At 33.8% G+C, this 15,622-nt stretch overlaps 2 protein-coding genes across 2 annotated transcripts; both read left to right on the forward strand.

The window, feature by feature from the left end:
- The first annotated feature begins 1,773 nt into the window (after nucleotides 1–1,773).
- On the forward strand, nucleotides 1,774–8,451 carry LOC133797871 (acyl-CoA-binding domain-containing protein 4). Its single transcript, XM_062235961.1, has 15 exons — nucleotides 1,774–2,451; nucleotides 2,535–2,732; nucleotides 3,261–3,368; nucleotides 3,586–3,663; nucleotides 3,737–3,850; nucleotides 4,000–4,066; nucleotides 4,185–4,246; nucleotides 4,717–4,856; nucleotides 4,937–5,063; nucleotides 5,662–5,776; nucleotides 5,878–5,966; nucleotides 6,266–6,349; nucleotides 7,355–7,672; nucleotides 7,762–7,821; nucleotides 7,921–8,451. Exons 3-15 carry the CDS (start codon nucleotides 3,270–3,272, stop codon nucleotides 8,092–8,094), a joined length of 1,527 nt encoding a protein of 508 aa, XP_062091945.1. The 5' UTR covers nucleotides 1,774–2,451; nucleotides 2,535–2,732; nucleotides 3,261–3,269; the 3' UTR covers nucleotides 8,095–8,451.
- Nucleotides 8,452–11,759: 3,308 nt separating this feature from the next.
- Nucleotides 11,760–13,034, forward strand: LOC133795652 (uncharacterized). Its single transcript, XM_062233105.1, has one exon. It carries the CDS (start codon nucleotides 11,760–11,762, stop codon nucleotides 13,032–13,034), a length of 1,275 nt encoding a protein of 424 aa, XP_062089089.1.
- Nucleotides 13,035–15,622: the final 2,588 nt, after the last annotated feature.

Consider the following 15,622-nt stretch of genomic DNA (forward strand, 5'->3'; position numbering starts at 1 on the left):
CAATAGTTCTAAAATTGCTCCAAATGCTACCAAACTTTTTGGAAATGTTTGGATACCTCATTGTATCACTTTAGACCCATAAAAAGTCATTTTTAGATGGCTCTTCTACACAATCTCATGTTTTCACTTCTCTTTAAGTGAAAATCGTTAAGTGTTTTGCACCTCAACGTGTAAAAAACTTAAACATTATATTTAACCAATCTCAACAGAGTGTACCTGTGGATATATCTATCTTGTTCCTTGTAACAGGTGGTATCTCTTGTGAACGTGTTTCTAAGGATCTTCGGGAGAAGATTTCATCAAAGTCTCACTTTGAGAGGAAGAGAGCACTTGCTATTCTTTGAAGGGATTTCAAGAGAATCAACGTTTCATCAAAATCAGATTCGTAGAGAAGAGTATAACAAGATTGTGGCAATAGTTTAAGAGGAAGTCTTACATTGTTTAAGTTAATGCTTTTGTACACATTATTTCTTTACTAATTGGTTTATTTTCTGGGCGTGGCCCCGTGGATGTAGGTTATTCGAAAATATTTCTGAACCACGTAAAATTTCTCGTGTGTTGATTTTTACCTGTTTTTTCTGTTTCTGTCTTAACACATGTATCAGTTGTATTCGGTTTAAACAACTTAATCAGTATTCCACATTTAAAATATGGAATTTCATTTGGTATTTTATTTTGTTGGGACTTTATCTTGTCTTGTTAAACTTTCTCAAAAAGTTAACCTTATTTGTGATATTGGTTATGATTGAGATGTCTTTGGGCAGGGGGAGTAATTGCATTACTTTTGTGCTCTAACCACTTCGTCTTTGCAGGATCTTTCAAAATAAAGTCTTAAAATATTTTTGTCTATCAAGTTGCCAAATTGGGAGATTGTAAAAACCTTTATTGACTAACTTTATTTAAAATAAAATATTGTAAAGTAATTGAGAAAAAACAGTGGCATATCCTTATTGATTTATGATATAATTGTCACTTGATTCATCTGGTTTTAATGTTATTTTGTCAAATATAACATATGTTGTGGGGTTACAAATTTGAAAAATGATGATCATAATATTTTTTTTTGTAACATATAGAGTGGAGTTACAATTCTTAAGAAATGATGATTATAAGTTTTGTAACTCTCACAAATATTCACCAATTGATATGTAAAAAAAGTTACACATCTTGAATTTGATTTTCATTAGCTATAATATTTTATAGTTGTTGTATGCATGTTTTAACTTCCAAAAATGTGAATGGAGGTTATAAAACATGTGAGAAAGATTTGGGACGAAATGCACAAAACTTTGATTGCCTTGTCATTGTGTGGCACTGCGACTCCTAAGTGTGCTGCCAGCCGGTGAAATAATTTTTTGTTTTTTTGAATATTGCAAATATTTTGGTAACTCCCAATTTCTCATTTTAATTCCATATATAAACACTAAATTTAATTTTGGTGGGGTTGGTGGAGTTTGAAAATCAAATGGTAGATAAAAATTCTATAAATAAAGGCTATTTTGCTCACTTGTATATAATGTGTGAAAGTAAAAAACACATTACATAAATAGAACACTTGTGATAACATGCTCATCTTTATAAATTATGCCAAGTATACGAGAAAATACTTTATAAATAGTGAGAAACATTTTTAGAGAGTAATCCCAACAAAATATTTTTACAAGGGAGGAAATAGTTTTAAGATAAAAGTTTTGAACTTTGTTCAAACCTTGTCTTGTTCTTCTACTTTTAATTTTAAATTTTATGATAATTATCATTAAGTTATGTAATCTCTTCTCCTAATATTGTTAATATTATATATATTTTGTATTATTTTGATTGTAGTTAATTTTTTCTAAATGTGACTAGTTAAAATACTTGAGTGGCTAGAATTTGATCTTCTTGACAATCTGAATTCAACCATGTAAAAAACTCATTATTTCGACGGTGGAGTTGGCACGAAATAAAAGTTGAAGGTGAAGGTGCCGCAAACTTCGAATGGGCACCCATGGTGTCCAGTGTCGAGTAAAGTGATGGGGCTTGGTAGATAGCGATCTCAGGGATTATCGCTTCTTTCTGGGTGGTGTGTGTCGATGTCGACGGATGTTGGCGGTGATCAATGGTAGAAGAATAAGAAGAAAGAAGAAAGAGGGAAAATTTGTTAATTTTGTTAACCGCAAGTGTTTTTTTTTCCTTTCGATTCACTGTGACTTGTGTATTTTTTCCATTATTATTAATCTCACCATTCTCTAAGTAGTCTCGGTTATTGTACACATATTGAATAGTTAAACGACAACAAACTTGTACAGTTAACAAGTCGTTTTACACAAAATGGAAGCATTTTTTTCTTCCTTTGGTTTGAGGGAAAGTAGCAATTTCTTTCAATATTAGCTTCGTTTTTAGAAGTACAAATCTGTCCAATCTCAACCATCCGTGTCGGCGGGGACCCAAACCTGTCAACAGCTGAGATTGGTTTGTCTAAAACCTTTTCTTTTTCTTTTATTTATTTATTAAATTATTAATTAATTAATAAACTTCAAATCCAAACAAATTAGGACGACGGACATAACGGACCCTTCTTCTACCACCGACTAGTACTACTTGAGATCTCGAGAGATAGAGAGATCTACGGTTGTGTTGAATTCTTCTGTCAACCGGAGATTCATCACCGTTCGATTTCCCACACATTGCCCTACCTTCCAGATCCCAATTCTCAGGCCACAATCCTCCACTCTCTGATCTCCTCATTTCAGGTAACGTTGGAAGCTCATCACGCATCACCACTCCATTTTGTTTGGTTACTTAGAAAGTCCTAGCTCTTATGTTCTAATGATTACTTTATAGACATTTTCAATTTTGATCGAAGCAGCCAATAATGATACAATTTGTTTCAAGTTTTGTGATATACAATAAGGCTTCTTCATTATATTGTTTAAGCTGGCTCAGAGTGCTTGAATTTTGCGTGGTTGTTGCAAATACTGACTTGTAAACTCCAAATATATTGGGAGAGAAACTTGGATTATTGTCTTAAGTAATTTGAATAACTCTTGATTACTTATTTGCTTTTTGAATGCCTTACATTGTTGTTATTTTCAGTTCAAAGGAATCTAAATCATTCTATTTTCCTATTACTCAGAATGTTCATGTGGGATTGTTTTAGTTTCACTGATCAAGTCTTGCTATAATTTTTTTAGTACAGTTAATTTATTGTGTAACTCTTTAATTGAGGAGCCAAATGTTAAAGCAATTGGAATTTATGAGTTTGAGCTTCCTGCTTGCAGAGTTCTGAAATGGGAATTGTAGAGAACAACAATTGGCAATCAGTACTGGGTAATGATCAGTGGGTAGCACTACCTGTATCTGGTCCGAGGCCATCTGCTCGCTACAAGGTATTTTGAGTTTTCAAATCGAATCGTTTTGAACAAAGAAAAACAGTGCACTTTTTCTATTATCCACCAGTTCCCTGTAAATTGTCTACCACTGTTGTTGATCAAGTTTTCTTTGGCTGTTTATAAGTCCATCATCAATTCTATGATTTGCTAAAAACATTTTCCTTATTTATGGGTAAGATTTTCAACTTATTATTTGCCTTTTTTCGCATTGTAGCATGCAGCAGTAGTAGCTGATGAGAAACTATATATTGCTGGTGGGAGTCGTAATGGTCGTTACCTATCTGATGTTCAGGTAAATAGGATTACTTACTTCCAAGTTGGAAATTTGTCATTGTATGTTCTATAATATTAGGCCATCTTTGCAGGTCTTTGACTTTGGAGATTTAAAATGGTCTAACATAAAATTGAAAACAAATGTTGATAAACTTGAAGACAGTGACTCACAGGAAGCTCTTTCACCCATCTCCGGTCACAATATGGTTAGAATTCACTTTCATAATCATTCTTTATATGTGTGCCTGTGTGTTTCCTTTACTATCCTGTCATCTATGGTTTCATTTTTTTAACCTGTCCTGTCCTGCATGGTTGCCAATTTCCAATAGATAGGTAATTTTTTATGTTTTGACAGATTAAGTGGGGAAATAAACTACTTCTCCTTGGTGGGCTCTCAAAGAAATTTTCTGATGAAGTGATAGGTTTGTTTCTTAAAGATTTTTTATAAAGGGATTATGTTACTCTCTTTCAAATGTTTTGATTCTGATATTACTCATGGTGAATTGTTTTGAATCTTACTTTGTGTTCATTTACTTGTAGTTTGGTTTATTGACTTGGATACACATCTCTGCGGCATTATGGAGACTTCAGGAAAAGTTCCGGTAATTAACAAAACTTTGTTTGTGGCTGATTATTTTTTTCTGGCTCAACTATTGTACAGTTTATTGTTTTGCATTTGAACCAAGAGATTTATTCTTTCCTTCCCGTGATACGCTCATTATTGTTTTGCTTTGTTTGGTTTGCTGAGTATGATTTTCCATGAGTGTGCATTGTGATTGAAATAAAATTGGCCATACCTATGCTCATGATTTCATTTGCATGTTCTGTTTTTGATTTAATTTCATATTTTACTGGACTAAACCTTAAAGTGGAAAAGTGATATTGCCCAAGCTACACCTTGTGTTAGCGAAAATGGGCATACTATAACCATTGAATGCTTGATTGTCTCTAACTTATCATTTATTCAATTTTCATTTAATGAGAGAAACTTCCCTTTTCTGTAACATTGGTACTTAATTCAGTATTTAATGACTAAGGGAGATGTTTGGTATGTTTGTGGAGTATATTCCAGGTAGCTCGTGCGGGGCAGTCCACAACTCTTGTTGGTTCTAGGGTAATTATGTTTGGTGGAGAAGATAGGAGCAGAAGACTATTGAATGATGTAAATGTTCTTGATCTGGAGACAATGACTTGGGATGTGTTGGAAACCACGTAAGTATCTAATATACTATTTGGACAATCACCTGTACGGTTTTGGAAGATTTCTGTATTAAGTTCTTGTGTTATGATAGGCAGACATCTCCAGCTCCCAGATTTGATCATACAGCCGCAATACATGCAGACCATTACCTTTTAATTTTTGGTGGTTGTTCTCATGCTAGTTTTTTCAATGATCTTCATGTACTGGATTTGCAGTCGGTAAGTCTTTCTGTTAGGACCCTAGTCCTTTTATTCTCCGGTTATGTTCTTATTGATCTGATTTAGCTATAGCTTATAAGCTGAATGCATACCCAGACAAGTGTGTAGATGCATGAACATGCATATACAAAGGTGCTATGAAGTTTAGCAATTGTTGAGAAGAGGATGAATGAGTTTAGAGTTATCTGTTGGATCACAGTTTCTCCTTCAAATAGCATTTCTTTTGATCAAATACTTCTGAATTATGTAATGTCATACTTTTTTGTTGCCAACCCTGTTATATGAGGATCTGTTAATACATTTTTCACCACACTATGTATGCAATATATTTCAATGTAAGTGATTATTGGTTCTGACAGAATATGTGTCGAGAGAGAGTATTCTTATGGAGAGGGGTGTTCAATCTTTTACTGAACAGTTCTGAGGAGAATAGATTTAAAATGTTTATGAATATGATATATAAATTAACAAAACTTTTACATATAAGCTGAATAAATTATGTTGAACGATGTGATTTTTATGCCCTATATGTCTACAAGTTAGTTTCATTTTCAGTTACATTTCACAATTTGGCATCATAAGATTCCCCATTTTGCAGATGGAGTGGTCTCAACCACAAATTCTAGGTGACTTGGTGACTCCTAGGGGAGGTCATGCTGGTATAACAATTAACGAGAATTGGTATATAGTTGGTGGTGGAGATAATCGTAATGGTATGTGCAACGTTATGTTACAAGTCTATTCAAAAGATACTTATATCCCTTGTTAATTCCACTGTTAGCTTCTCTTTTACAAAATTTATATTTGTTTACAGGTTGCCCAGAAACTCTGGTGCTAGATATGTCGAAGCTTGTTTGGTCAGTATTGACGAGTGTGAAGCAAAGAGATCCCCTTGCCAGTGAGGTCACTACTTTAGCCTTTATTATTGTACCTTTTGTATGCATTTTTGAGCCAGCTTGAGATTCATTTATGTCCTATTGCCACTACATTCTACCATCTATTTCTTCATTCTACTATGGAGTATAGGCTAAATCTGAAATTAATCATTTATCTTTCTTTCCCCCCTCTTAGTTATGTATAGTTTTAGTCTTGTTATGCACCATGTCTCTCTTCGTTTTCGTGAAGCATATATCTGAGGTGACTAAATAGCTGATGGACAAGTTGATCCATATGTGATGTATAAATGTATATTTTGAAAACAGGGAGTCAGTGTTTGCTCGGTGTTAATTGAAGGACAAAAGCATTTGGTTGCTTTTGGGGGCTACAACGGCAAATATAGCAATGAGGTATATAATATTTTCAGTATTACAATTTTAGCCAGTGGAATTATTCTTTACCTGACGCATTTAAAGTGGGTCATATCCGTTGAGTTAGGAACATACACATTTCACACAATGCATTGATTGAATAATTTCCATATAAAGGCAAATGTAGAGATATTGAATTAGGGAAAATATTAAGGAAAAAAAAAGTACTCTGGTCATTGTCCACTTCCCAGTAGAAAATTATTTCCTTGACATCATAGCTGCATAGTATTGGCGTTTTGAATGGGGATAGTTTTTTTCTACTGTGGTAAAAGAGTGGCATTTCTTGAAGGGTGAGGTCAATTACTCCTTTTTTCTTTTAATGGTCAATCTTTGTTTTGGGAAAGAAAGGGATTTAAGTTGGGTTAAGGACCAATTCTTTTCACGAGGGTTACAAATGCGGCCTCGGGCAGCTGAATAAAATTATTTACTCTTTCAATAAGCTACATGCTAGTAGCATTGGCATTCTGTAAGAGGATAATTAGAGGAAAGGTGCCGGTCATATTTTTAAGAGGATAAGGAGTTATCTGAGAGAGTAGTAAAGATATATGACATCTTATTGTCATTTAAGGAATTTGGGGTTTTCTGCCTGGAACAGGAAATTGACTTTAAGCATATAATGACCAGGAGATGGAATCAGTCAGATACCTTGGTGTTTTTCTACCCCCCTCAAGCAATGTTTTCTTTTTTTTTAAAAAAAAAATTATTGTACTTTTTGAAGACAATAATGGTATTACATCCTGTTTTTCTGCATATGTTTTAAACATTCAATCTTTATTTTAATTCATTAGTCCATTTGTGTCATTTACTTCTTAAGAAGGCTTTTGAATCATTCTCCGCCAAAAGCTCCTAATATTAGATTCTTAATCCTGAGTGTATTCCACCGCTGATTTTTGTCCAAGTGTTCAGAAGACATTTATTATCCATAGTCTGTGCCTGTCATTTTATTTTCCATAATTTTGTTAACCTGGCTGCCTTTATCTATAGGTTTTTGTTTTGAGACCCAAACCAACAGATTTGTCACGGCCCAAGATTTTGCAGTCACCTGCAGCTGCTGCAGCTGCAGCTTCTGTGACTGCTGCTTATGCCTTGAGCAAGAATGAAAAAATGGATTTCGTAGTTGCAGAGTCAAACTCCAAGAGAATTGAAAACAATATTTTGAGGAAAGATTTAAAGATTGAGATTGAGGCAGTTAAAGCAGAAAAAAATGTGTTGGAGTTGTCACTCGCAGAAGTTAGAGCTGAAAATTCTAAGTTGGGAGGGGCGGTTGAAGAAATCAATAGTACTCATGGCGAGTTGGTGAAGGTATTTTTTACTAAGAAAATTATTTGCAAAATATGTTCAATTTCTACCCTGCTGTTGTAAAATTCGTTGTACTAAATGTCTTCTTTCAGGAACTACATTCAGTCCAGGGCCAACTGGTGTCTGAGAGATCAAGATGCTTTAAACTCGAGGTTTCTGTTTTCTTCATTTAACAAAAAAACTTGATCCTGCTTTATTATTGGATGGTGTCTTGGAAATTAAGCTTCGCTATTGAAATTTGAACTTTCCAGGCCCAAATCAACGAATTACAAAAGATGCTGGAATCTATGCAATCTATTGAGGATGAAGTACAAGAACTCCGGAACCAAAAGTCAGCATTCGAACGGGATATGGAGCTCACTTCGGCTCCTCAGAGGCAAGGTTCTGGTGGTGTTTGGCGGTGGATTGCTGGGAGCGATGCTTAAAAGCTTTTATCAAGGCCTACATATTGAAGGTTGTTAAATCTAGTTATCTTTTGAGAAGTTCAGGCTGATCGCTCCAGTTGTATATTTGAAGAACCTGTGGTTTTCATGAATATTGGTTCTCTGAGGTGCTTTTTTGCCCTCTTGCTGAAGTGAGATTTTTGGGGAGACGGCACTAAATTGGGTAAATGAACGCTCGAACTATACAACATTTTTTTTCTTCTTCTTCTTCATAAAATCCTACTTACTTTCCCGTTCTGTTGCTTTTCTTATAATTGTTTTCTCCTTAAAGTTTATATTTTTTTGTTCCTCTGCTATATGATTAATGAAAATTTGTGCCAATGGTTTTGCATTGTGAAATTTTGTTTGATCAACTAGGTTGGGAAGCATAATAAATAGTTAGTAAATTGTGTGAAAATCAAACTTTTAAACGATTATTCCCACACAAATTTGTTGACTACGGAAAAACAATTAGGAAATGCCATAACCTCCCCGGATCTTAGCTATATAGTTTCACCTTTTTGTTTTGAGGAATTCAAAATGTATCCCTAAATGTCACACTGAGTAACTTATTTTCTTGTGTTAAGTTGGAGAGAAGAAAAATACATTTAGTAAAATTATCTAAATTAAAAAAATTAAAATCCGTGATTTTATATTTGATTTTATAAATATTCATATTTTATATGTCAACTAGTAATTAATTATTATTTTTTCTTTCATAAATTTGATTAAAAAATATTGAATTGATACTTCCAATTACAGTGTTAATAATTTAATTGTTGTTATAACTAAACGATCTAAGTTAATTATTCATTTTCACCTTTATATGAAATTTAGTTGACCCTCTGAATTTTTTGTTGTTGATATTTATTAATTTGGATTAATAACATTTCAGTGTTTAAAATTTTGCTGAACTCTTAAGTCCATTTTAAATATACTTTCTATAGATTTTACTAAAGAAAAAGTTTCACTGCACTCATTTTCTGCAAAAATATTTTAAATACGACTAACCATCATACATGATAATTATAACGGTGTTTGTGTAATAGTTGGAAAATCACCTACAAAATTTTAGAAAATTAATTCTCTCACAAAATTTTTCGGTTTTATATTTTCTCTCCTTTTCATAAATTATTATTCACATGCCTCCTTATCTGTGAAACAAAATTCTAAGTGAGGCCGCTGAGCCTGTTTAAGCGTAGCGGTACTAGCTAGCAGTAACACCTATTGATCTATTTAATTAATGGTTAATCCGTATTAAAAGTTAATTGTACATATGCCTTTGGTCCAAGAATTAGATCATTAATCGGTACAATATGCAAACCTTTTCTTAAACTGCTTGGGATACAACGAAACAAATATTGTTGATATCTTCCATGTATAATGTCTGACTCTGATTTGCTTCGAAATCATATTTTAATTAGACTACTTGGACAAAACAAAGATGATTTCTCATCATTATATATATGTGCAAACAAGAGAGAATAAAATTTGTCAAAAAAGAAAAGAAAAGGAGAGAATGAAAAATTAGATATGGGAGAATATTCATTTCCTTATTAATCTATGGCGTGTTGTTTTGTTTGACTAATAATACTCATTATGAAATGAATTCTGGGATAAATTAATGTATACACTACATAGTACTCTGCTTACAAATAAATGATTTATTGTTGTAAGCTCGTATTAACTGGCACATATGTGATAGAGGTTTGATTTTTTTTTTTTAAAGGGGAGGTTAGATTATTGATATCTATTATTAATTTGCGAAAGTATGATTATTAAATTTATACCTTTGGCAACTGGGGAAGCAAATTCGAGAAGAATTTCTCAAAAATTGGCCGGACTTTTAATTATTAAATTTAGGTAATTAGTTAATTAATTATGCAAATACTAAGTTTTAAAATACATAATACATGGAATAAGAGCAACTACAACGCGAAAGCTTAAATGAAAGCTTGTTGACCAAGACTCTAACGGATAACATGGTCAAGCATTGGAGTCCTTGATTGCTTCAACAAAATTAAGGCACCGTTGTCTCTGTCAGGTAACAGTGCTTTATATATATATAAATGTAACATTTTACATATATAACAAATATGTGAATTTTATTACCGTTTTTTTATAATTGTTTTCACATAATATTTTTTAATTTTTTTTTTATAAATACTCATTTATTTCATTCAATTTTCACACCATTGCATACATCTTCTTCCAAATTATCAATATCACAAAATTTATTTTCTTACCAATGGATTCCCAAAATTCTCCAAATACCAACTCCCAAAATCTAAATTTTCAATATTCTCAAGTTTTTCAAAATTCATCATTTTCTCCACATACCGATCCCCAAAATCCAAATTTTCAATATTCTCATTTCAATCAAATTTTTCAAAATACTCACTCTACTAATCCTCAAAATCCAAATTTTCAATATTCTCAATTTAACCAAAGTTTTCCAAATTCTCAAAATTATCCCATGTTCTCTTACCCTTACCAAAATTTTGGCTCTTTTGAGACACCTCAACAAGCTCCATTCTTCACACCAACAAATTCACTGCCATATGCCTTCCCTACACCAACCTGAAATGGTTTCAAGAAATTACAGGCCAAGTATGGAAAAGTCTAGTATTGATTTGAATCGTGAAACATCATCAACATTTGTCTCTGAAACCTAACCTGAACATGGTGTTGAAGGGTTGGAAAATGTAGTTCTACACAATGAAGATGAATCAAGGCATAAATGTAAAGTCAAATGGAGCAAGGAAGCCACTATACTTCTGATAAGTGGATGACTTAATACATCTCAGGATGCCATTGTGGGGAATGACCAAACTTCTACACATTTTTGGGCTCGAATCGCAGAATACTACAACACCAACCAAAAAGGCGAGCAAGCAAGAACTGGAAGGCAATGCAAAGATCATTGGAACAAGATGACTCAAAAGGTGGCGCATTTCAATGGGTGTTATAAACGAGTACAGTAAGCACATCACAATGGTTGGTTTGATGAGCAAATTCTTGAGAATGCACATCAATTGTACAAATCTGAAAATAACAACTCAAATTTTCTGCTTGTGGACTGTTGGAGATTGCTAAAGGATGAGCCGAAATGGAATACAATGTACCAACCAAAATGTGTCAGAATCAGGGGCATTTACTTCTTCATCCAATGCAGACATCAGTGATGATGAAGTACGTGAAGTGTGCCCTACTGGCCAAAAGGCAGCAAAGAGAAAAGGGAAGGAAAAAAAAGACACACATACTAGATTTATAGAGATTAGTGAACGGAAAGCATATGCATTGGAGAAATTGGTGGCGATAAAGGAGAAAGAGGCAGAAGATAATAGGATGACAAAATATATGGATAATCTCATCATGGACACATCGCATATGACTCCTGAACAAAAGAAAGATCATGAAAACTTGTGTACTTATATTAAGAATAATATTCTGAAGTTGTAATTGCTATGTATTTTTATCAACCGCATTATTATGTATTTTATTTAATTTAAATAAATTATCCTTTATTTTAATGGGTACATATATATGTCACCATGTCTATAAATACCAAATTTCAATCTTCCTTTTACTCAACTCTCCATTCAATCCTTCATTTTATTCTCTCATTCATCTTTCATTCCCAAATATCATATACTCTAAGTTCGACAATGGATTCGCCAAATTCTCCGAATCCATACAACAATATGAGTCTAGAGGATATCATAATTGCAGAGTGTACTGACGATCATGATGATCAATATTTCAAAGCGCTCATGGATGGGGGTAGCTCAACAAGACAAGGAAGAAAGAGAGCCCACATTGATAGGGGTCATGTAGAAGGACACCAACGTTTGTTCGATGACTACTTTTCTGATGAACCGGTGTATACAGAATATCAATTTCGAAGAAGATTTAGAATGCGTAGACATGTATTCCTACGCATAGTGCAAGCTCTAGAAAATCATTCGGAGTATTTCCATATGAGGTTTGATGCAGTCGGTAGAAGGGGGCTTTCACCATTACAGAAGTGCACCGCTGCTATGCAAATGTTGGCATATGGAGCGCCTGCCGATTATGTTGATGAGTATGTTCGAAAAGGTGAAACTACCGCTATTGAATGTTTAGTCAATTTTGTTCGAGGAGTGAATGATATTTTTGGGACCGAATATTTAAGACAACCCAATGATGGGGACATTCGTCGCTTACTTCAAATGGGGGAGGTGCGTGGTTTTTCAGGCGTGTTGGGAAGCATTGATTGTATGCACTGGGAATGGAAAAATTTCCCAGTTGCATGGAAAGGCCAATTCACACGAGGTGATCACGACAGACCAACAATCATGCTCGAAGCAGTTGCGTCACAAGATCTTTGGATATGGCATGCATTTTTTGGTGTTTCAGGATCCAATAATGATCTCAACGTGTTAAATCAATCCCCAATATTCACTGATATCTTACAAGGGCAAGCTCCAAGAGTTGAGTTTACGATAAATGGCACACAATACAACAAGGGGTACTATCTAGCAGATGGTATCTATCTAAAGTGGGGTACATTTGTTAAAACTATCCCACTGCCTCAAGGAGAGAAAAGAAAATTATTTGCCCGATGCCAAGAAGCGGTACGCAAAGATGTTGAGCGAACATTCGGAGTACTTCAATCTCGTTTTGCTATTGTACGAGGACCAACACGTTTTTGGCAAAGAGATGTTCTCAAAGATATTATGTATGCATGCATCATATTGCACAACATTATTGTCGAGGATGAAAGAGATGCATATGAGAGTTTGTTTGATTTTAATTATGATGACGACCCCGCCGACACCCTAATGATTGAAGTATTGCATGGACCTATTTCTGACTTCCCGAAAATGCTTCAAAGAAATGCTGAAATTCGTGATAGAAACATTCATCGCAATCTTCAGGTGGACTTGGTAGAGCACATATGATCAAAATTTGGAAATCATTTTAATTAGCATTTTTTAAATTAAGTTAGATTGATTAATTATGATTATGCCATTTTATAAGCTCCTTTAATTTTCATGTAATATTTATTTATATTAATATATGGATTTAAAAAATTTAGTGTGACAATATTTATAATTACAAAATAATTGTTAATGCTCAAAAATGCAAATTCATTGGTTTTAAAGTGTAAAATAAATTAAGTTTTAATTAATATTTTCATGAATTTATTGTAATATATTTTATAATTGAAAATATTAATTTTAAATTTAATTTGTGTTTATTTATCAGGAAATAAATTGCATTTGGACATTAATGAAAAGAGAGAACAAAGAAATAGTTAAAACTGAAAAAGAAAATGAAGGAAATGACATTTTTGAAGAAATTTGGCCCAATCCGAAGCCCCCAAGCTCAGGCCCAGCCTCCCCCTTCCTCTCTCCTAGCGTCAAGTGGCATGCCCCCCTCGCGCCATGCGTCCCAGCCAGCAGCTGCCATGGCCCGCCTGTGACCTGGCCCTAGACCCGCGAGCCTCCTTCTCCAGCAGCCCACGCAAGCCTTCTCCAGCAGCCCAAAGAATCAGTCCAATCTGAAGGCCCATCTCCTGCCTTCTCTTCCCCCAGCCAGCACCCACGTGGCGCCTCCCCATTGGCTGGGAATGGGTCAAAACCCTCTTCTGCCACCAGCCACCTTCAACCAATGTTTTGTGGGTATTGGGCCTTGCACATTACTATTTTGAGTTTCAAAGGTCATATTTTTTGGTGTTTTAGAAAAATGGCATATTGACCATGAACCAAAATAACTAGGTTAATATTTGTAATAAGATTTGATTTTTTTTTTCAAAATCATATTTTATTACAAATATTTCAGATTTATGTTGTAAACTCCATTTTGTTGTTTAATTTCTTTTTAGTCATTTCCCCCCTCTATAAATAGGGACTCTTTCTTCACAATTCGAATGTAATTTTGAGAGTAAAGAAACTATAGCAAAATTTCTACTCACTTTCTTCTTAGAATTTTGTGAGAATCATGAGCATAATGGCATAATCTTCCTAGGAAGGTTAGGGATGATTCCATATGCTAGTGATGTTATTTTGCTACTTTGAGTTACTATGTTTTTAATGTAATGTATTTGAGTTATTTATGTTATTTCATCCTCATTTTCTATCTTGTTATCTTTATTTACTTTTGCTAATAGTACAAAGGATTAGTCATGCTCTTTCTATGTGCTCCTAATTAGTAAAAGTAATATTGATACAAAATTTTATGTCTAATCTTCTATTGCATTATTGCCCTTGGGTATTTTGTTATTTTTAGATTTTTCATACACTACAAGAAAAAGTGTTTTTAGAGGCGGAAATATTACCGGCGGACTTTGTCCGCTGGTAATGTACAAGTTATTAGCGGCGAAGTGCTGGGTCTGCCACTAATAATGGGGAAATTAAATTAATTTTTTTTATTAGCGGCGGACTTACCCATTATTAGCGGCGGGTTGTCCATCGCTAATACAATGCTCGGGAAACGAAGGAGAGGACGTTTCAAATTTGGAAGAGGCGGGTTATTTCCCTTATTACTGGCGGACTATCCGCCGATAATGTTATTGGCGGCGGACCTTTATCCGCCGATAATAACACTTATACCGGCGGATTATACTGGCCCTGCCGCTAATAGTGTATTACCGGCCGGAGCTTTTTAATAGCGGCGGATCCCCGTCGGTAATAATGCTATATAGGTGAGATTGGATCGTCCGTCCCTCCCATTTCTCCTCTTCTCTCTAAAAAAAATTGTCCTCTCAGTCCGAGCACCACCATCGTCCGCCCCTCCGTCCGAGCACCACCACCACGCCACGCTGGAGTTTCGGACCCCACGCGTTCACCACGGTGGTCTGGTTCGTGCTCAGTCTTCTCTCATCATCTAAGTTTTTTTTACATTTTCTATTCTCAAATTATCAAACTAACTACTGATATTGGTTTCCTATGGAACTTTTCAGGTATATCTCAATATTTTGGAGTGTCTTGTTCCTTTGTTTGAAGTGGCTATTGGACTTTACTGATATTGTTTTGGTTAGCTTTTTTTACTACAATTTTTACTTAATAAGTTAAAGTATATTATTATGCTATGCTTTAAGATTGGTGTGTTGGATGTTGGATTTTTGTGTGCTCTGGGATTTTTGTGGATACTAATATTATGTTATGTTGTATGTTTAACTTGTTTGAATGCTCAATATAGAAATTGAATCTTCTAGATATTTTCTTGTTTTAATCTTTCTGACTTGTATATTATGATTTTTAATTAGTATAAAATTATTTGAATATAGAAATTGAATTTTTTTTAATACAAAATTTTACAATTAATAATGATTAATTGAAAATTACTATATATCTTATAATAATTAATTAAATAATAAAAATTTGATTCAACATTATTTAATTAAATAATTTAATTAATTTTTTATTAAATAACATTATCTAATTGAATAATTTAATTTAATTTAATAAAAGTGTTAAAAATTAATAATGATTAATTAAATAAATAATAAATTATTTTAAGAAATTATTTTAATTTGTTTATTAAA

This window comes from Humulus lupulus, chromosome 8 (genome assembly GCF_963169125.1).
Source record: "Humulus lupulus chromosome 8, drHumLupu1.1, whole genome shotgun sequence".
Lineage (NCBI taxonomy): Eukaryota > Viridiplantae > Streptophyta > Magnoliopsida > Rosales > Cannabaceae > Humulus > Humulus lupulus.

Excerpts from the sequence above, each read along its gene's own strand:
- LOC133797871 (XM_062235961.1), top strand. The coding sequence starts at position 3,270 with ATGGGAATTGTAGAGAACAACAATTGGCAATCAGTACTGGGTAATGAT. Across the intron at positions 4,067-4,184 it reads ATTTTCTGATGAAGTGATAG|TTTGGTTTATTGACTTGGAT; the intron begins GTTTGTTTCTTA and ends ATTTACTTGTAG. Across the intron at positions 5,967-6,265 it reads GAGATCCCCTTGCCAGTGAG|GGAGTCAGTGTTTGCTCGGT; the intron begins GTCACTACTTTA and ends TTTTGAAAACAG.
- LOC133795652 (XM_062233105.1), top strand. The coding sequence starts at position 11,760 with ATGGATTCGCCAAATTCTCCGAATCCATACAACAATATGAGTCTAGAG.